Source organism: Vulpes lagopus, chromosome 2 (genome assembly GCF_018345385.1).
Source record: "Vulpes lagopus strain Blue_001 chromosome 2, ASM1834538v1, whole genome shotgun sequence".
In the NCBI taxonomy this organism is placed as follows: Eukaryota; Metazoa; Chordata; class Mammalia; order Carnivora; family Canidae; genus Vulpes; species Vulpes lagopus.
Window position 1 is genome coordinate 104339691 of NC_054825.1, and position 22206 is coordinate 104361896.

Here is a 22206-nt window from a genome sequence, read left to right on the forward strand (position 1 = left end):
AGATCTGTTTTAAGTGCTTTATATGAATCAGCTTTTAAAGATATTATTTATTTAGAGAGAGAGAGTGCATGCAAGCAGGGGGAAAGGAAGAGGGAGAAAGAATCTCAAGCAGACTCCACACTGAGCATGGAGCCTAACTCGGGGCTCACTCTCATAACCCTGAGATCATGACTGGAGCCAAAATCAAGAGTTGGATGCTTAACTGACTGAGCCACCCAGATACCCCTATATGTATCTGTTTTTAAAATCTGGCTCTGTAAGAGGTAGGTAGTATTATACCCCATTTTGTGGGTGAGGAAAGTAGAACAGAGAGGTTACTAAACGAGCCAGTTGACGGAGCTAGTAAATGCCACCTGGTCAGGACTCAAACCCAGGCCCCTGGCATCAGAACCAGCATGTGTGGAACACTGCATGCTGCCCCCAGGCAGGATTACACAAGTACAAAATGCAATCCACAACTGATTATTTGTGAGTCGACACTCCTGTAGAGCCTTTCCAACAGATTAATCAGTCATCCAGCATATTTATTAAGCAGGTATTCTGAGTCTCTAGAATGAGTTTCCAAACCATTGCTACTTCCTCCCTTTTGGCCTCTAAATGCATAAATGGAGAGACTCCACAAACCCGCTGCGAGCATCTCCAAGGCAGCATCACTGCACTTGTACCTCCGTGGCCGTCATTGCCCATGCGTGCTCACGGAATGCAAATTTGATTTTATTATAAGCCTCAGTGAAATATCATTAAGGAAGTAAGAGTGTTGCCCTCCCCCCAGAAACAAAATCCAAGCATATATTCCGAGGCTACATATTAATTGATACTGAGGGTATGTTACTGGTACTACTGAGTAATTAGAAATTGATTGTTTTCTAGGTTAGGCCCAGGAAATCGGGAGCCTAGCGTGCTACTCTCCTCCTGAATGAGGGCCATCAGGAGCCCCTGGCCTGTCGCACAGAGGCCTCCTCTGAGGAGGGGCTGTAGGAAGGGACAGCCCAGGACTTGAGGGGGAGGACGGCCTTGGACAGGGGAGTCAGACATGCCTGGAGGGGTGCCAGCATGTCCCCCAGAGAGCTCCAGACCCACCCAGGGATCCCTCTGAGAGCTCTTTAGGCCAGAAAATCCATCAGGAAATGCTTGGGTTTTTTTTTTTTTTTTACAGTTTGGCTTTGTTTCCTACCAGCATGCATTTATTTGTGGACTGTGGGCTCAGGCAATGAAGCCCAGGCTAGAGGCCTTGGAGGAGCATAAGAGGCAAATGACAACTGAACAAGCCTCCTTCCTCAAATCTAAAATACACATCCAAATCCAGGAAAGGAATTTAGAAGCCTCACATTTTGAACAAATCTCTTTTCTTGTTCCCCACTCTTTGATTTGCATTTGGCGCTGCTTTGTATTGTTTGTATATCAAATCTTGTCACAACCAAATGTAAACCTTCCATGACTGGGTAAAATGTCTTACTGTGGCTCAGTTAACTGGGGTTGTATTCTTTCTAAAACCCAAGTCCCTCTGGATGGGGCATTTCTTGAGGACGGCCCTCCCTCAGAACTGCGTGAACCACTCTTGGGTCTGTGAAGTGAACATGGGCCACTGGCCTCTCCTGTGGTGCCCACAGGCTCCTGGAGCTGGACCTGGGCAGAAATAATAAAGGGTAGTTCTTGTCTCTGCTCCTCCCTCCTATTGCCCTCTTTGCCCCTTCTTGTACTGCCCTACCTCACCAACCCCTGTGCCCCTAAGAGGGCAGAGCCTTCCACAAGTGTCCCAGCCAAGCCTGTCTAATGGAGTCTAAGAACCACTAACATGCCCAGAATCATGCACCTGAGTTGCCTCTAAAATGTTCTGAAATGGTATGACAATGTGCTCATCAGAGTGTCTTCATAAGCTATGAACCACATTTGGTTTCCTGAATGGGTCCCTGGGGGTGTGCATGGCAGTGGGGTAGGACTGGCCAGGTTTGGGAGAGGGATCCTCATACAAGCCTGGCAGAAGGAATGGAAAATTGGAAAGACAGATAGTCCCAAGGTGTCAGGGTCAGGCCCTGTGGGCCAGTGCTAGAATGGCAAATCTAACAGTCAAGGAGCAGCTGTGACAGAGGGTGGAGTGCAGTTTCCATGGGACACCCAGGAGGCCTTCCCAGAGGAGAGGGCCTAAGTTGTCATCTTTTGTAACAGATGAGTAGGAACTGGGGGAAGGAAAATAGAAGGATGACAGACAGGAGCAGCATGTGCAAAGGCCCTGAGGTGAGGGGAGAGTGTATGGCCTGTCAGAGGAGCTCGTGTGTAAGAGTGAGAGGACCATAGAGGGTGCAGCAACCGGTGAGGCAAGAGGAGCACATCCAGATCAGAGGAGATCCCAGGCCATTGTGAGGACTGAAAGAAAACTCAGGGCAGAATGTCACAGTCTTAGGTATGTGGCTGGTCCATTAAACAGGCTGAATGCACAGAATGAAGGCTGAGAAGTTTATTTTGTCCTCTCTTCTTCTGTCTTTTCAGACTCTCTTGAGAACCTAGTTGGGTATTTTTGTTTGTTTGTTTGGGGTTTTTTTTGTTGTTGTTGTTGTTTTGTTTTATTTTGGTTTGGTTTGGTTTGGTTTGGTTTGGTTTGGTTTTTTGCTCCTGAATGAAATCTCCTGCAAGTCCCTCAATTTCTCTGGCCACCTAAAACAAAAACAAAACAAAACAAAGGACTTCAGACACTTTCGTGTCCTCAAGGCACTGTGTCATTTCCATGGGTAGGGATCCCGGAGCTCACCAAAGGGCAACACTCTCCACCCCTTCCCCTGTGGCCAGGTTAGGACTTCAGCACATCTTCTGGAAAGGCACAGTGCCACCCCCATTGTATGCTGGCTCTGGTCCAGGACGCCTGCGAGGCCCCCACAATGGGCTGCAGATGACCACTTAAGGTCCACGGCACCTCTCTTTGCTCTTTCCACTTGGATCTTCTGTGCCGTCGCAGGGAGTCACAAACTTGGTGTGAGCTGTGCGGGACTCCAGCACCCCTCCTTTGGAAGATGGAGGTTCTTGTTGCCTATTGGTTTTCCTAAACCTCTGAGAATCCAACCGAAACTGGAAGCAGAGAGAGTCCCATTTCAAGATCTTGTCACAAGTATATTTTAACGTTGTCCAAAGACCTACAGGTGGCAGTTGGGAAAACTCTTGTCTCCTGGGAGCCATACTGACAGTTGGAGGGTGGCCTCAGGGGACCAGGATGTGTGCAGGCACAGGGGGGCCTCTGAGGCATCTCGTGGAGGCTGCAGGGCATGTGGCCGAGCCCCACGCATGGGACTCACACCAGGAGCGCCCTCTCATTAGCTGAGGTCTTTGCAGTTCTGCCCTTAGACTCAAGGTCAACACTGGGCCTTGACTCAGGGAGGAAAAAAACGCAGCTCTTTTGCTGGCAACGTAAAGCTTCCCCCTACCTTCTGTCTGGGCAACAGCGCCATGGAGCACAGAAGAGATGGCTTTATTATTCACGAATGATGCCATGATTCTGCAAATTTGCCTGTGGGAGGCAGGGACCCGCTTCTGTTGATCCAGCCACCAACCTTCTTGTCACTCGGCTCCTAGTGGGTGTCACTTGTGGAGATCGATGATTGAGAAGACCTGGTCCTTGCCCTCGTGGGGCTTACACTCCACGGCAGATGCAAGTCTGGAAGCGGGTGATGCTGACATGATGTGACCAACAGGGTGCTCCGGGGGCACTGCAGAGGGCCCCGGTCCAGGGTGGAGACGTAGGTGCTTTGCAGGGAGAAAAGATAAGACTATCCTCTGGAGTTGGCAGACTGCTGGACAGAGGGGACTGTCTATAAAATCACGGTGACACCAGGCCGAAAGTGATATGTGCCACTAAAGGAGTTGCAAGCAGGGCCCGAAGAATCCAGAGAAAGGGCAAGAAAGAGCAAGGGCTGGGGGCTTTGGAACCTGGCCATGGAGAACAGACAGAGGAGTGGAAGGGAGGCTGACCCAGGGCAAGAAAAACCAGAACTTGAGCAAAATGCCAGGATGGCAGACACCGAGTGCGTGTGGGCTGGGCCTGGGCTGGGCTTCTGTGCCGTGCATTGCGCACATGCAGGAGGGTGTCACACGCTTGCAGAAGGGATGAGCCTGGGAACGCTGTGCTTGTAACAAGAAGGCGTGGACTGAGGCTGGGGCGGAAAGTGGGGACAAGTGGGGTGAGGCCCAGAGCAGGTGACAGGGCGCCCCCAGAGCAGTGCGAGCAGGCCGGGAGACTTGACAAAGCCTGGATGGAGCACCGATGGCCGTGCTGGCCCTGGGTGCAGGGTCTGGGGGGCGGGTGGGAGACCATGGGAGTCTGCAGCAGGTGCAGGCAGGGGTGGGGGACAGATGCTGCAAGCATTTCTTAAAGGCAGAGGTGATGGAATTTGGTAGCTGACTGTACGTGAAGGTAAGTCAGGGGTCTATCCCGAGACACCAGCAGTGGGGCCCCACACAGGAGGAGGGAGCCCCAAATGGAAATAACAGTCATGCTGATGGCGTCTTTGGCTCTTTATTCACTCTCTTCCTCCATATCATTTGTTTTCTCTGGCAGCCTCATCGACAGAAGAGGCTACATCCAGCCTGACACACCGCAGCCGGCCACACCGTCCAACGGAATTGCTGCGTATGGGGCCACCCAGTCACAGAGCGACATGGTAGGGGCCACCTGCAGTAGAGACCAGAGCTCCCTGCAAGGCTTCTCTTCTGCTTCTGTGTCACTAACCCAGTAACAAACCAAGCACACCTAGAGCCTTCCCGGGACACCCATCAGCTGAAAGGCTCGCACCAGGGATAAGAAGCATTAAATGAAGGCGATACCCAACAAAGGATTATGGCCTTTGTGTGGTTGGTTTGTTCTGGGCTGTGTAAGGGAAAGTACCTTGTGATGGAAAGCCCCCTTGCGTAGAACCAGGGTGTCTGGGGTGAGATACAACCGCTCGAAGCAGGGGTGGCTGGCAGGCTGGCTGGAGAGTCCCTCTCTGTCCTTTGCCTCAACCTGTGCTAACCTCCCCCACCCCCACTTTAAGTACGCAGCAGGTGGCCAGTTCTCCCCTCTTTCAGCCCAAACCTTAGATCAGCCATGCAAACCTTAATGCACATAATCAGACAAAGTGTTCTTTATTCAGAGCCAAAACTGAGCAAGTCTCTCCAAAGAGGGCTCACAGGTGTCCTGGGAGGTGCGCAACATGAATACGCTGTATTTTTGGTCTGCAGGTGGGAGATTTGGGACAAGGACTGGAATCCCTCCATGGGTCCTTGAAAGCAGTCAGGACTGGCTGTGACCTTCAATGCCTTAAAATTCCTTAGGTGTCTGGAAGACAGCTTCACTTTATCTGGAACAGATTTCCGAAAGAAGTTCCTTGTTTCAGAAAGGGACCCAGTCTTTGGCCCTCCCCGGGAGCTGTTTGTTCTTTGTAGACCAGAATCACCCACAACAGAGTTTCCATAACAAGCAGGTCAAAGACCTGCCTTCTGGGGTAGACTGGGAAAGTGACAGCCTCCTGGACACTTTGTGTCTGTTTATAAAGAACTGCAAGGTGCAAGTCAACAGTCTTAAGACTATCTCATTAAGCTCTCAGGGCTCAGGGAAGCCACTCAATCCCAGCGACCCTGCAGCAGCGTTTACAGCCCTGAAAATGGGCTCCAGCTCCAGCCCCAGCAGAAGCTTGCTGCGGGTTATTTGCTGGCAGTGGCGGTGACTAGCTTGTGTGGTGGTGCTTTGCTGATAAACCATCTCCTTTGAAGGAAAATACATTCACATCACTGTCCTTGCCCCTCTACTCTCAAAGGGGTCACAGGACATCTTGTTCTGTCCGCATTCACCCATGCAAACGACCTTTAAGAGTCACCACCTTATTTTTCAGAGGAGGAAAATGAGGACAGAGAGAGTAGGGAGAGAGGCCCACAGGAAAGGAAATTACATTTGTTTAGCACCAATGGTGTTCAAAGCTCTTGACGATCAGAATCTTGTTTAATCCAAACCAACAATGGCAAACGGACATGCTTGTCTCTTGCCTTAAAAAAAAAAAAAAAAAGCTCGTACAAGTGGATCATCTGCCCCAAGGGCACATAGCCACTTATTTGTGGATCTGAAATCAATCTGATGACTTAATGCCCGTGTTCACTTCATATACTGCCTCCTTCGTGAGTGGACACTAAACACAACTATATCCATGTTCAGAAGTCTTTCTCGGCTATTTATGGGAGCACAGCAAGTGTCCTGGAAGGACAAAATTCCTGTAAGGAGTTCTGAGCATGGCATCCACTGATAACTCCTGTGAGATGTGTGCTTGTATTTTCACACTTTGTGCATAGAGCCTCTTCCTGAGTCCCTACTGTGTTCTGAGGATGCGACTAGGTGGTAGGGATCCAAGGTCTGTGGAGTGCAGTCCTTCTGTCCTCAAGGAGGCAGCGGTCCGGGGACAGGGCACAAACACATCCGGGAAGCATGTAGCAGGAACCTTCACTAGAAGATAGCGCTGGCGGCGGAGGTCCTTATCAGATCCGACGAACTTACATTAGTTTCACCCTGCGACTCCCGTGGTACTGAGCCACCGTGCTCTGCACTTTCTCTAGATTTAAAAAGTAAACAAGACCACCTTCACGGTGTTGACACTATTAAGCTGCTTTCTGTTCAGAGGGGGCGAGGGCATCGTTTATTAATTCCACAAACATTTATTGAGCACCTACTATGTGCCTCTGTGATAGCCGGAGAGGGCAGGTTTAACAAAGGAGACAGGGGGGTCGTTTCACTCTGTATGTTAATCAGAGTCATCAAACTGCTCGGGTGCCCTCTGGGGCCCATCCAGACCCACACCATGACCCCGGTGAAGGGCATAGCCCCGCAGGCACTGGCCAGGTAGGAATGGCGAGATGCCACTGCCTCTTCCCATGGGAAGGCCACCTTCCAAGTGACCAGTGGTCTGTGGTGCCACCAAGATTGTTTAAAGGACACTTCTGAGAAGCTTGTGACGGTGAAGCAGTGCCATTGCTAAGTCCTTGTTGTTCAATCCAACGTATGGATTCTTTTTAAGGCATCTGTTCATCTCTGGCTTGGACTCTTAGGTCAGGAAGCATGAAAATATTTTTTTTAATTTTTTTTATTTATTTATGATAGAGAGAGAGAGAGAGAGACAGAGACAGAGACAGAGACATAGGCAGAGGGAGAAGCAGGCTCCATGCACCGGGAGCCCGACGTGGGATTCGATCCCGGGTCTCCAGGATCGCGCCCTGGGCCAAAGGCAGGCGCCAAACCGCTGCACCACCCAGGGATCCCAGGAAGCATGAAAATATTAAAAACCTCAGGCTCCTGGCTCTCCTGCTCTCCCCTCTCTCTGGAGATAAACCACATGTGACATCCACATGCCTTAAGCACCAGTCAGATCAGGGCTCGGGAAGAGCTCTGACCCTTAAGGGAGTTTCGTCAGGCCCGACCCGGGCAGCCGTGGCATCCCGAGTCATCATGGGGGCCTGAGTGAGGACCCATGACCCTGGGTGACCTGCCAAGGCTGACCAGCCCCCACAGAGAGGGAGCTTCACTCATTTCCACAGTAAAGAAGCTCCACGCCACTGAGTTCTATGGTCTACTTCTCCCCTTCAGAGACAAACTCTAAAAATCCTGCAGAGTCAACTCTGCTCTCCGCAAACTCTCAAAATGTGCAGAGATGTCTCTTCCATGTGGGGAGCACTTCGAAGGCAGGCATCAAACTTTAAAAGGCCTTCTTTATTCCCCTCTCCAAGAGGGGATGGGGATTAATTGTGCAAAGAGCCAGGCTTCCACCACTTACTAAATGAGTGCTTAACCTCTCTGCCTCAGTTTTCTCATCCATAAAACAGGGAACATTGATATCCTTACCTTTTAGGGTTCTATGGGGATTAAATAAGTAAATGCATTTAAAGCACTTAAAACCTTGCCTAGCACAAGGTAAATATTATGTAAATATTAGCTATATTATTATTATTATTATTATTATCTTCCTGATATCCATGGTGACAAGATCAGCCAGGTCAGTTGCATCCACTCTGAGCAACTGGTCAACAATGGGCATTACTCAGGTGAGGGAAAGAGCCTCGATGAGAAGCAGGGAGTGAGAGCTCCAGTCCTGGTTCCCACCAGTTATCTCCCTGTCTGTTTGCAACTTACTCTGCCTCTGTGGTCCTCAGTTTTGCCCACCTGCAAAATGGGAGCTGGGACTTATTTGTCTCTAAAGCCCCATCCAGCTTGAAGCTCTTTGTGAATCTCTGGTCTTTGCAGCTTGACAGGCCAGAAAAACAGAGAACAACTTCCGAGTCCCCAAGTCCCCGAGCCCCCTACACAGGAAAGGGAGCCAGCTCTTCCTGGAGGGTAAACACTGTGACCCTTCACTCCTCCTACTCCTCATATGCCCGCCCCCCTCCTCCCGACCCAGACTCAGGACCCAGCACTTGGCAAAGGAGTGAGGCATATGCTGCAGTCTGGGCTTCATACCAAAACTTCCCCTTCTTATCTGTCTCATATTTCTCGAATTTCTAGGATAAATCCTACTTAGCCATGGTGTATAATCCCTTTTATATGTTTCCTGGATTTAGTTTACTGGTGTTTTGTTGAGTATTTTTTACAACTATATTCATAAAAGATTTTGGTCTGCAGTTTCCTTTTTTTGTTTTGTCTCGTGTTGGTATCAGGGTAATGTGAACCTCCCAGACTGAGTTAAGTGTTTCTTCCCCTTCTGGTTCTTGGAAGAATTTATAAAGAACTGGGATTAATTCTTCTTAAAAGACCTGATAGTTTTCACCAGTGAAGCCATTCAATCCTGAGCTTTTCTTTGTGGATAGTTTTTTTGATTATTCACTCACTACTTATCACAGGTCTATTCAGCTTTTCTACTTCTTCTTGAGTCAGTTTCAATAGTAGGTGTCTTCTAGGAATTTATGTTACAAAGTTACCTAATCTATTACCCTGGTCTCTTTGGTCGTACATCAGTACTGTTTTATTATGGAAATAGATGAAAGGAGGAAAAGTGAAAGATTGAAAAAAGTAAAAAAACAAATAGAAAATGAGAGTAATTTGTAGAAGTGAAGGAAGAGGGAAGCAGAAGCCCAGGACCGTGGTGAGAGGGAATAAACACAGGTGGAGTGAGCCCTGAAGGGGGGAATTGGTGTTTTGTGCTGTGAAATGCATGTAACTCCTCCAGGGGAGAGAGATGAGGGACTCTAGCAAAGTGACTTCCAGCATGGCCTGCAGGTCCTACGCTGTTTGCTTGGCTTTCTCCCGCTCTGAGTAATGTTAGGACCAGGAGAAATATATGAGCAGTTTCCAGGAACTGTCAAAATACAGGAAAACGAGCCAGCATATTTCAAGATTGACAATAAACTAATTCCTTGAGGCAAATTGTAGCATGCCTTTCTTTTTATTTGCTTCATCTGCCTCTAACAGACACCCCAACCAAGACCACCACAAACTGAGCCAACACATCAGGACCAGCAGTGCTTGGCCAGAAAGAACCCTGATCCCTGCAGGTTTTCTAGTATCCAATGCAGCAATGGCCATCCCAGCACTTCCCTTCTGCTCTTTTGTAAACATGCATTATCACTAAGAGCAATCCGTCCACAAGCAATGCACCATCTTCCTTTTTATTTTCTTTTATTAATTGGATATATTTAGAGCTTACGATGAATTAAAAAAAGTTCTTGTGTCCCAATCCCCAATTAGATATGAAAACTGGCTTTAAATCCTTTAAATTGAATTTAAATCACAAGGTGAATTTCAGGCAGGTCTAAAAGTGGAACCAAGTGTATTTAATACAGAATTATACCATAGTCAAGTGGGTCTATGCTAGGGTTTATCACTCTTTGCAATCAGCAAAGTGAGGATAATATTGATACTATTATTGCAAGGATCATCTCATTTAATCCCCACAACAACCTGCACGGGATTCCCATTTTGCAAAGCATGAAACTGAGGCTTTAGAATAATGACTGGCTTGCTCCAAGTCACATAGCTAGTGGTTCAAGGCCTGTTGCATTCCACTAATTCAACTTCGAAACCCTCCAACTGGTGTCAGCTGAACCTCTTCAGATCTGGCCCTTCCATCTGGCAACTGAGCTTCCTATAATCCAGTGGGTCTCAGCCTTGCATGCTCATTAGGATCACAACACTGATATCCTGAGCCCAGTTAAGTCAGAATCCCCAGGTGGTGGTCTAAGCATTGGCTTTGTAATGATCCTAGAGATGATTTTAATCATCAGCCAACACTGAAAAACATCACCATAGCCTTCAAATTTTCTTGAGTGCTCCAAAAGTTTGGGTTAAAAGGAATAATTCTTGAGCTATATTTTGCTTTGACACAAAAAAAGTTTCTCTTGAAAAACCTTAAGTCAGTCGGACTCAACTAAGACATGATCTGTTCAGAGAATAATCGTATTCAGATGTACGAAAGATTTTGACAGAAGGTGCTAGCAAATGAGAGGCCGGGGAGTTGTGGAACTCCCAACTAAAGTACTTGGATTCAGGCAAAGCTTTCTGGAGGAGATGACATCTGAGCCAAATATTAACAGATTAGTTACAGAGAATTAGCCACCCAGAGATGAGAGAGATGTTCCGAGCAGAGCAGGCACAAGCATACATGGGGTGGACCTGCGTGCCTGTGCAGGAGCAGGAGGACTGAGTTACCAGATGTGGGTTGCAAAGCAGGTATTGGAGGGAGCTAGGGCATGAAGAGCCTTGGGTGCCTTATAACTATATTGACTGCAGAGACTGTATTCAGTGAGCAATACTAACAGATTTTTATTTGGGGTGATTGGAGGCCAGGAGGCTATATGTTGTGCAGAGGGAGGTGTGTTAATATGGAGACGGGGAAAACATAAGACCCTCACAGCAGGCTTAGCAGCAGTGGGGTTCTCCGGGACAGAGAGGTGGGTTCAGAGAAGAGGCAACCACAGTCTGGGGCTTGGAGATGGAGTATCTGTGGAGGTCTGGGGACAAGGAGTCAGGGATGCCCCCTGCCTTTCAGCTTGGTGACGAGGTGGCCATAAAAGTCATCAATGGAAACACAGGAGGAGGGGCAGGTTAGGGGGAAGCTGATGGTGGCGTTTGGGTGCCTGTAGATAGTGAGGGTGATGGGGAGTGCCCTGGGGGTAGCTGAGAAAGTGTACAGAAGATTTGCTTCCTCTTGCTTAAGAAGGAATGACGTGGTTTGTAGAAATTCACTTTGAAATAGTAGAGATGTGAGTCACTTTTATTAGTTATCCTAGAAGAAACAGCTGAACTGGCATTTTTAAAAAAACTGTGAGTTGCTCGTGTTTGTCATCTATTAACCCGATTTCATCTCTCATGCTGGAAGTTTTTTTTTTTTAATCAGCATTTATTATCTTTTTCTGACTTTCTCTCCACCACCCCTGTCAACTCTGCCCTTACCAAGTCAAATCAAATCTCTTTATCTAATTGGACACTAGTGAGGATGCTAGAATAAAGCTAAAGATAATGAAGGGGAAAAAAGCTTTGCAAATGGACAGATTTAAGTACTCAAGGCAGCAGGGAAAGGCAGAGAGAGCTGGGTGATGGCATCACAGCCCCTGGGCTTGCATTTGCCAGTCTGGACGATGGGGGCTGGGACATCATGGGCAAGTCCCTTAATCCCAGAAGCCTCCAATTCCTAAACTGTGAAGAGAAGAAGGGGAGAGTGATGATCAGCTCCCTGGATGGTGATTGGTGCTGATGGAGACCCTGTCTGTCTCATCCTTCCAGCCCCAGTGGATAACACAGCCTGACATATAGGAGGTGCTCATTTTTTTTATTATAAATTTATTTTTTATTGGTGTTCTATTTGCCAACATATAGAATAACACCCAGTGCTCATTCCATCAAGTGCCCCCCCTCAGTGCCCGTCACCCAGTCACCCCCCCACTGCCCACCTCCCCTTCCACCACCCCTAGTTTGTTTCCCAGAGTTAGGAGTCTCTCATGTTCTGTCTAGGAGGTGCTCATTAAACGTTCTATTGAGTGTGTATAAAAGTTGCCCTGTATGGTCTTGCTCATAGGGGTCTTGCACAATTATTGGTCTGTTCATCTCTTCATTCTGCACCTCATTCCTTCCTCTCTCCAGTTTTGTCACATTTGCAAAAGGCTCCACCATGAATATGAAACTAGGAACCAGAGGGATAGATGGTTCAGTGATGGCCCTGGTAGCATCAAATTAATCCATGGGCCGAGAGAGACCACAGTCTACCCACTGGACACTGTGAGCAAAGTACCTGTGTGCTTTTCCAGGGACTCTGAAAATTTTTAGGACTTGAAAACAAATGACGAGCTCTAAAACATGAAAACTACAAAATAAAAATTAATAAATGTTTCATGTCTATAAGACACATGAGTATGTCAACTTCATCACTTGTTAATTTTATTAATTAAAGTTGGCATTCGTGGAAATTTTATTATACTTTAGAAGTGATTCGTGCATTGGGTTTTTCTTACTCGATAAGAATTCCCAAGCAACATGATTACATGGAAATCATTACCAATTCTAAAATAGGTGAGTTGCCCATAAATAAGTCTAAAAGTGAACTGACTTGAAGCCCCACACTCTCTCTACTTCCCTGTGCTGGTTTTGTTATGGGAAACCCAGGTTTCAACTCAGCTTACACCTGGAAGAACTCTTACTGGTCCCAAGGCTCCTACCCATCACTGACAGTGCCCCCAATATATGAGAACATCTTTGGGAGAGGTTGGTTGTGAAAGTTCTAATGGAGGGAGGAAGAGACATGTTCTGTGTGGCTTCACAGCTGAGAACCAGGACCAGACGGTGGGCTTGGGATTGAATCCTGCCCAATCCAAGAAGGAGATGCCCAACACTTAGAAGCCTCCCATCCCAGCGATGTTTGGGAGAGTTAGCACCCCCGATTTGGGGTTGGGGATGGTTGTTTGATGCCTAAATGATCTTCCCTTTACTGCAAATTCACAAGGAATAAAATGTTAGAAAAATAATGAAGGGACATCTAAAGCATTAAAATGGGTGTGTGTGTGTGTGTGTGTGTGTGTGTGTGTGTGTGTATGTAGCCTTTGTCATCTGAATGCCTGTGACGTTCTGAGGAGCCATACTGAAATTACGTGCAGATAACCCCATGCCAACTGAAGACCACATTTTCATTATTCCTATCTTCCTCAATATTGGCTTTTATTATTACCTAATATTGAAGTTCCTTACATATATGCACAGTTAGGACACCCAGCTATGCCCCAGTTTTTAGTGTGTATATCTCATTTGATTGTCAAGTGATCTAAAGTACTGTATAGCATGAGGATCATCATTTATGCTTATATCTGACACTTGTAACTAAAAGATCCTTTGGGACCATGTGCTATACACCAAGATAATAACGTAGTACATGGTTGTTGAAATTTTGGGTTTTTAAGAAAATCCTCTGTTATATTTACTTAGCTTAATTTTTAAACCTGCCTTAATCCAGTATCAAAAAAGACTAAACCTAGCAGTTACGTGATTTGTTAAACTAATATTGTAGAGCTCTCCATCCATCATCTGAAAAATCTAAAATAATAGGAAAAAGAAGTTATGCATACTTAAATGATAATGTTAAATAACAGAAGTAAAAGGAAGCTCTCCTCCTAACTGACATTTTAGGTGGATTTTAGGAGTTTATAGTGTTTCTGTACTGTAAATGAGCACTCATAAGACCCCAGAACACGGCTTCACAGCCAAGCAATAATAAATGATGCCCAACGCTAATACTTTTGACAGAATTGGAGCAGAAGGAATAAATAATTTCACTCACTCTTCATCTGTATACAAGACCATCTAAAAAAACTCCCAGCTTTGCTGTTAACATCACTTAATCTGTGTGCTAAGGTTTATTTCAAACAAGAAGTCAGCTAGAGTAAAATAAAATATATTCCAACATGAGCAAATTTATTTGAAAATCTGCAGAAACAAAAAGTAAATTATCTCTATGTATGGTGTTTTCAAATTGTAACATTAAGTGATAATGTGTGTGACATCCAAACATCTGAAACCATAAACTTCTTTGCAAGTTAAATGCCAGTACTTCATTTGGGCAGTAAATCAGGCAGCCGTCACAGTGACTTATTGCAACCACAGCAAATGCTCCAGCACCACTGCCAGTATTCATTTTATGCTGCCAACAGAAGGGTCTTTTCATAGACGCTCTTACAAGCAATCAGGTTTCTATTCCATTGGTATTCAGCACTTGGATGATTTTGACTTTTTAAATGGCAACTTCAGAGGATTCAACCTAATATTTGATAACTATGGACCTTTAAAGGGTTGTTTTGGAATGACAGCATGAGTTTCTCAATATCCTGTTTGTAGTGGAGGGATGGTCACTGCCTGATATCCAGGCGCTCGGTTGGTGTCTCTTAAGATTATATAACTGGTTAGATCAATAAAATATACCTAAGGGCGGCTGGGTGTTAGTGCTGGAACATAATCCCTGCTACCAAGTTGTCAGAGAAGAAAATAAGCAGTGATGTCGCCCCCTACTGGTTGAAGAGAGGAGTCTGCACATGAAAAGCCAAGAAAGCGGGCGGTGGCTTGAGAAAGGCTGAGCTAAGAGAAGAGATAAGTGAGAAGGAAGACAAGGAGGGGAGAAGAGGAAGAAAAAAGAAGAGAGGAGAAAAAGAGACGTGGCCAAAACACTGATGAAAGGAAAAAATGGAGGGGAAAGCAGAGGAGAGGGTTGGTGAGGCCAGAAAGAAAATGAAGTAGAAAAAATCAACAAGAAATGGGCAAATAACAATCAGAAGCAGTGGCAAAAAGGAAGCAGCGTAAGAACATTGTTTCATGGGTCACCTCCACATTGACCTTGAAAATACCGGCCAAGCTCCCAAATGGGATTGCAACCATGAAGGTTATTAGCCCATCCTCCTGGGAATTGTGGCAGTGTGCAAAATGAGGGAACACTCTGACCTTTAAAAAAAAAAAATTAGGTGTCTCCCAATCATTGAGTCTTTTCTAAGAAGGAGATGTTCAAAACGTGAAGTTAATAGTATGAGAATTCTAGTCATTGCTGTCTCCCTGGTTGGAACCCAATAAAGTCCATCATCCTATGGAGCCAATAGGAGATTTATATGGGCAAACTAGTAGAACAAAGCCTGGTCCCAGGGAACCCCCAAACAGACTTGGTCATCTGGAGGAAAACCAGTTTGAATGTGGCAAATTATCTTCAAAGCTATGAGTGCAGCAGGATTTTGACACAGGTTCATGGCCCCAGTAATCGTACTCGCTGACATCACTGCTGCAAGTTAAACTGGTGGGAAGGGATGCGAGGCAGAGAGTAGGTTAATTATTAACATGAAAGCAGTCCCTATAATGAAGGAAATATCCATAACGATCCTCAGAAAGACAGTTATCTTCTAAATAGAAGTGTAGGAGAGGTGCTTGAAGTCAGTTAACAAAAGTCAGGATTCAAAATAGTCATTTTGAACATATTCTGAGCGACTTATATTTAGGGATTTTGTTTTTGTTTTTGTTTTTGTTTTAGTGAAATGGTTCAGGGTCCATTGTTTTTCATGTATTGAAGCCCTTGGGCTTTACCCCTGCTATACTGGACATCATTTTTGATAGTCCTGGCGGGGAGGCTGAACGGAGATTTGTCACTGTTTCAATGAGTTGTCAGTTTGGCCACAGGAAAACTCTGTCCACAGGAGTGGACTTAGGTTTGGAGGGGGGCTTTCTCTTTAAAAGAAAGAAAATAATATGCCAGGAACCAGGACACGGAGGGGTCCTGATCGGAAGCCTCATGGCTTCAGAGTAGACCCACCTCCAGTACATGTGGTCTTGTTGGCGTCAGCAGTGATGTTTGTATGTAAGGCCTTGGAAGGCACATCCATCCAATTCTACCTCGGCCTCCCCATGAACATGAACTCTCAGGAACTAATGGACCACTTCATCCCGGGAGGTTCTGGTGGGTGCCCACCCGTGGTCTCCACTGCGGGCATGCCTGCAGGGGAGTGGTCAGGGAAAAGGAACTGGGCAGTGACCTGGAGATGGAGGGGCACCTCTGTCCTCATGCTGGTGCCGCTGACCGTGGAAATCTCCAGCTCTGCCCTCTCACAGAACTCTCTGTAACAGTCGGTCTTGCACCGATCCCTAAAACTGAATTTGCCCATTATTTTCAATAACAGAAAGGCTTTCTGCGGGCCAACAGAGACAAGCAAATCTGATTTGCAATTTTATCTTTCCTTAGAGCCAAGGGTGTTGCATAGACAGAAGGGATGAGGCAGAGGGAGGGCCCCAGGAGGGAAGACAGAACAGGATTCAGGCATCCAGGAAGGGCTGTGGCTCGCCAGCCGGCCTGCTGCACCGAGCCTCGGCAAGGGGAGGCAGTGTGCGGAGACCAAATGGTGATTTTCACAAAAGGTTCTTTGCAAAGCACGATATATCCAAAGCCCTAGGACAGTTTCCAGAAGATGAACGTTTAATCAGGAAGGCCGCTCTTGGGCAGCCCGGGTGGCTCAGCGGTTTAGCGCCACCTTCAGCCCAGGGTGTGATCCTGGAGTCCTGGAATCGAGTCCCACATCGGGCTGACAACTCTGTTCCGTCGGAACTTCCACGGACTCTCTGTCCTCTCTGAAGGCTGCACAGTGGGTCGTTCGGGCTGCTCCCTGTGTGGAGGTGGGTGACTGGTGGTGGTTCTAGGAGTTCCCTGGGCAGGGGGGCCAGTGAGGCACCTCCATTGCAAACCCGTTAGCACAGGTTCTATGGAAACTCAGGAGTTCTGAAAAAGAGGGGCGGGGATAATAAGAAGGCACGTTTTTTAAGCACCTACTATGTGTCACATGCAGTAGCAGAAAGAGGTGACATGCAGAGGTCACATGCAGAGCAGAACCACGGCTCTTGAAGCTGATGGAAATTTAGTAGTGGGGAGGTCTAGGGCTTTGTGAAAGAGTCTCATCAGACCCTGAGGGGCTTCTTTTTCTTTCTTTCTTTTCCCAGTAAAACATACATAACATAAAATGACCATGTTAGCCATTTTTCAGTGTACACTCTGGTGGTACGTCCTCGTGGTTGTGCAAAGATCACTACCATCCACCTCCAGGACTCTTCATCTCTCAAAGCTGAGACCCTGTCCCCATGCACACTCGCTCCCTTGCCCCTTCCCCCGGGCCCAGGCACCCACCCTTCTTTCTAGTTTCCGTCTTCAGGAAGTTAATGATCCTGGGGACCACATATAAGTGCAATCATAGAATATTGGCCCATTTGTGACTGGCGTACGTCTCTTCGCATGATATCCTCAGGGTTCATCCGTGTTGTGGTGTGTGTCAAGACCTCCTTCCCTTTTACCATTCAGCAATGGTCCATCATCTGTCTACACCGAATTTTGTGTATCTGTTCATCGGTGCACAGACCCCTGCTTCCATCTTTTGACCATTGTGAATAATTGTGAATAATGCTGCTATGAGCATGGGTGTAGAGGGCCTCATATCTGTAAAACAATAGAGCAAAGTGGTTTTCAGCATCCGAGAAACAGCCACCTGAGACAGCGATAGGTGGTAAAGCCTGTGACTCTATCCGTGGGATTGTTTCTTATTTAGGTCGTGTCTGTGATCAAGGGCCAGGAGCATGGTCGCCTCTGGCTGCATGTAACTCCTGGGGCACCTGTGGGTGATTTGGACTTCCAGCGGCTCACTTAGGTGCCAGGCATTGGTGCTGGGTGTCTCCTGGTGACATGGGGCTACTGTGCATGCTCTCTGACTTGTCTGACTGCAGTGTCACTAACTCGTTTCTCTCTCTCTCTCTCTCTCTCTCTCTCTCTCTCTCATCCTGCCCCTCCCCGTACCCCCTTCCCCGCCCTCCCCGCTCCGTGCCCATCTCATCTCGCCTTCTCTTTGCGGCCCCCTCTGCTCTCCAGTGCGACCAAGACCAGTGCATTCAGAGCACCAAATTCGTTTTGCAGGCCGCGGCCACGCCCCTGCTGCAGAGCGAGCCCAGCCTCACCAGCGACGAGCTGCACCTGCCCGGGAAGCCGGGCCTGGGCACGCCCTGTGCCAGCCTGACGCTCGGGCAGCCCACGCCGCCCTCCTCCATGCCCAACCTCACCGCCGAGGCCGCGCTCACAGACATACTGCCTCTGAAAGAGGAGCACGTGGGCCACCAGTTCCTGACCCCCGAGGAAGCGCCCTCGCCTCCCAGGCTGCTGGCGGGCAGCCCCCTGGCCCACAGCCGCACCATGCACGTGCTGGGGCTGGCCAGCCAGGACTCTCTGCACGAGGACTCGGTGCGTGGCCTGGTGAAGCTCAGCTCCGTGTGACCGCGGCCCCCAGGGGGTGGGGGGTGCAGACAGCGGGAGCCTTCCCATGACCCAGCTCCGTGGTGGCGAGGACGAACTCCTGGTCCTGGGGCGTGAAAACCGCTCGAAGAGTGGAGGCTGCTCCTGGGACGGCAGAGGAGGACGGGGCCCACATGCCTGCAGCTTGCAGGCAGGTGCATCTTCCTTCCCCACCCCGACGGCTGCGAGCACCGGGGAAACTGAGAAGTGGCTGTCCCCAGGCCCCTGGCATCCGAGGGGCGGACCCAGGGAGAGTGGAGCCTGCGGGCTGCAGCCAGTCGGGGAGGAAAGGACAGTTTCCTGCTGGAGGTTCCTTGGTCCGCTCGCTGCTCTCGGGACAGACACGCGGGAAGGATGAGGACAGCTGTGGCCAGACCGAAATTGCACTTAGGTGTTATGCTACTACTATTTGAGATAGACATGCCATTCCATTTGTTAATTTAAAACACAAAAACCTCAAGGGGAAAAAAAAATGACCAGATCTGGATTTGCATGCCACGCTACGTCTGTTTACAGTGGTGTTGGTATTCAAAAGGAAGTGCTGCTTGCTTGCTTTCTTTCTTTCTTCTAATTTGGTGAATTTTCAAGTGCTGTTTTATGGGACGACCGTGCAACACGCCGAGGCTAATGGACAATGCCATCACTCGCCAGCTTATCCAGCTTAACTTAGGCGTAGGTGGCGCCCGGGCTGCAGAGGGCTGCTGGGGTTGTAGCCTATCAGTTCACCTTCTGTTTAGTAGTTAGACGAGCTATTGTGTTGTACCACGCCTGCCACAGTCTCCACCTCCTTGTGTGACCAAACTTCCTGTGGACAGCCAATAAAATGACGTCCTCTGTTATTTTGGATCTGCGTACGGTTATCCTTAACAGCTCGACAACACAGTCATCTGGATGGCCTGTTGAAGAGTTGGGTTTTATTAAAGTATCCCTAGGGAGGAATGGTCCCCAAGCAGCCAAAAGTAAAATCTTTGAATGGGGGAGCAAGTGTTTTTGGGGTGATTATTCAGGCAAGAAGGTAGCTTTCTGACAGTGGGATTTTCTTTTTTCTTTGATCATCTCTTTCTGACACAGTCTTAGCAGAATTTGCTCCTCGTGGACAGATTGGCAGCCAGCAGTTCATCTACAGGAGAGGGGAGAGGGCACGCAGGATAAGGGGCCACGGTGGGGCCATCTTCTGTGTCATGTTCTTGTGTCGCCAGGGCTCAGGAAGGGCAGTGTGAGGTCCTCCTGGATATCAGAAAATGAGGAGGAGAAACCAGCTTAAAATTTGGGCCCCGTTCATCATCATTCTTACCCAGGCACGAAACAGAATGGAATTAAGAAAATTACCACTCCGTTCGGTTCATTTATCATCTAGAAGGGAGCTGGCTCCGTATTTAGGGAATAAGTCACTTCAGAGGCAGCTGCAGGGACTCAGCAGACTCTGTCCTTGCTTCTTTCCAGATGATAAATTCAACAGCCAAATCGACTCAAGTTCAAAATCAAGCTGGGGCTTCTCACAACCATTGAGAAACACAAGACGCCCCAAAGCTTTGCGTTCATGGAAAAAGGCTGTTTCGCCTGAGAAAGAGTTGCCATTTTATAGAAAAGAAAAGGAAAGGCGAAAAGAAAAAAAAAAAAGAAAAGCACAATTTAAAGTCTTATTTGGAAGAAAGCCAGATCTTTGTTGGTGGAGAAATCTTTTGTGCTGAAAGTAACCACAGAATTCTTGCACAGTGGTATCTTTGAACCATCTTTACCTTTAATATTGTATATACAAATAGAAAACAGGCAAAGTAAATTATATGTAGCCATTGTTGGTCTCCTGGACCTCCTAATGCCTTGAACTCACTTGGAATTTCTAGTAAAGGGAACAGAGCTCTTCCTTACACAGCCACACACACTCAGGCTCGTGGTCATCAATGCACAGGGATTTTCCCTGCACGCACTGCCTGTGAACAAAAAACAACAGCCCTGAGCCGTGCCTTCCATAACTTCCCTAACCCTCTGCTTTCTGCCTCCTTCCATCTACTGCCTGGAGACCTTGGGGGAGCCCTGGCTGTGAGGAGAGAGAAGGATGGGTCAGTTCTCATTCCTATATCTATGTGACTATATCCATTCCCAGCTTCTTCATCTGGAAGTTGAAAGCGATGGGCTTTTGAGTCTTTTTGTGTCTAACATCATCTAATTCAGTAGTTGTTCATTTCCCACATCTGGTCCTTTTTTCCCCACCTCCTTATGAAAAACATCCAAGAAGTAAGGATCTTTCATTTTTATCTAATAATCAAAATTTACATAATATTTATTACCAATCCTCCACCCCGCCCTCAACTCTGTCTCCTGTACCAGCTTAACATCATTTACCAAAAAGGGGATTGGGAATTTCGGTGAAACGAGTCAAGGCTATTCAGGGTTTAAGAGGGAGATTAACTTGAATGAGCCAATTTGCTAAAACAATTAACTTCTTAAAACCCCAAACCAGAGAGATACTCACAGCCCTTTACTCTGTGGCTTAGAAAAGAAGGGAAAGTCTGTGCAGTGAAGGACTATGATCCTAGGAACTCCCTTCTGCCCCTGGGGTGTCCACGTGATCTCAGGAAAGTGACTTCTGGCAATAGGCCTGCATTTCCCATTCACTGATAAATATATATATTTTAAAATGTTGAGTGGTTCCATCAAGCTGTGGCTGAGTAGACCTTGATCTTTCTAAATTCTGTCAGTGTTTATGGATTGATTGCATGCTGGCTATAAAAATAGGATAAATATTTTACCATGCTATTAAAGTTTGGACCATTATCAAACATATGCACACACATACACACTCATTTTTTTTGTTTAAAAATTCATCCGCTTTCATCCTCGCAGGAGTGCTCCGGGGACTGCAGGCACTCAGAGGCTGAATTTAGCCTAAATGTCTTGGTCCTCAGAAGGATGTTGGATGGAGCAACTAGGGTGACCAATAGCCTGCATCAGAAAGGGCAGGATGACATGTCATTCTGTGCCTGGGGAAAATCGGCCCAGCATTTGTACTGTGCCCATTTGAAAAAAATGCTCATTCCAGCTTTCACATGTAATTATTTCAGCCTAAGAATGATGCCATAACCCCACCCTGCGCCAGCAAAATGCCAAATACCTCTTCTGGTCCAGAATAGCACAAAGGAAGAGCCTTTCACTCAGCACCACCTCCTCCAGGTGCACTATAGACTTCCCCTATTGTTTAGGATTATTGACTGGAATTCAAGATGAAAAGCAAACCCCATTTGATGAGCCATGTGTCTACTGGACCTGAATGGGTTTTCAAAAACACCCTAGCTTTTTACGGCCCTGGGCCTCAGCCTTCTCATCTGATTCAACAGCAAGGAAAATGAATTTGCCACAATTGACAGTAAGTGTCCCTGGCACCGAAGCCTGTAATAGCATCTCCAGGGAAATGCTGGAATTCAAGCCAGTCAGGGACCTCCATCAGCTTCTGAAGGTCACAGCCTGATGGGCTTCTCTGCAGGTGTCGAGCCTCCTGCTCCCCAAGGAGGGGGGCTGTAATGTGGATGCCCCCTTCCTGAGCTCTGCCCACAATCATCCAGTGCTTTTCCACCTTGGCTTGTGGTTTTGTGTTTGCTAGAAGGTATCAGGAATTCACATTCATTGTTCAAGGAACGTTTCTAAAGTCAGTTGTCTTTCATTCATGCCCATGAATACTGCCTTGCCCGTTTAGTTGGTCATCCAAGAAAAAAAAATTAAGGGAACAAATATCAAACATACTTTTCTGATTAATGCCTTAAACTGTTTTGAAGCTGAGCCTCAATCAAAGTGATGTTTACATTTTTTTATTAAGTACCTATGAGTTGTGGGGTCTAGCATACTCTTGTCCAAATGAGAGAGCCTTTCAAATAAATCCTTCCCCCCACCTGCCCACCTGCCCTGGAGCTCTGTGTATGGCATTGTATGCTGTTTTCCATGT

General features: G+C 47.3%; 1 protein-coding gene across 4 annotated transcripts in view; it reads left to right on the forward strand.

Moving 5' to 3' along the window:
- ZDHHC14 (zinc finger DHHC-type palmitoyltransferase 14) overlaps window positions 1-19108 on the forward strand; it is a 273044-nt gene extending 253936 nt beyond the window's left edge. For 2 of the 4 annotated variants that reach the window (XM_041742553.1, XM_041742554.1), the window contains exons 8-9: window positions 4544-4646; window positions 17898-19108. In XM_041742553.1, coding sequence (XP_041598487.1) covers window positions 4544-4646; window positions 17898-18251 — 457 coding nt within the window. In that variant the 3' untranslated portion in view covers window positions 18252-19108. Of the gene's footprint in view, window positions 1-4543; window positions 4647-17852 lie in introns of all 4 variants that reach the window. The other 2 variants (XM_041742550.1, XM_041742551.1) reach the window with 1 other exon arrangement.
- Window positions 19109-22206: the final 3098 nt, after the last annotated feature.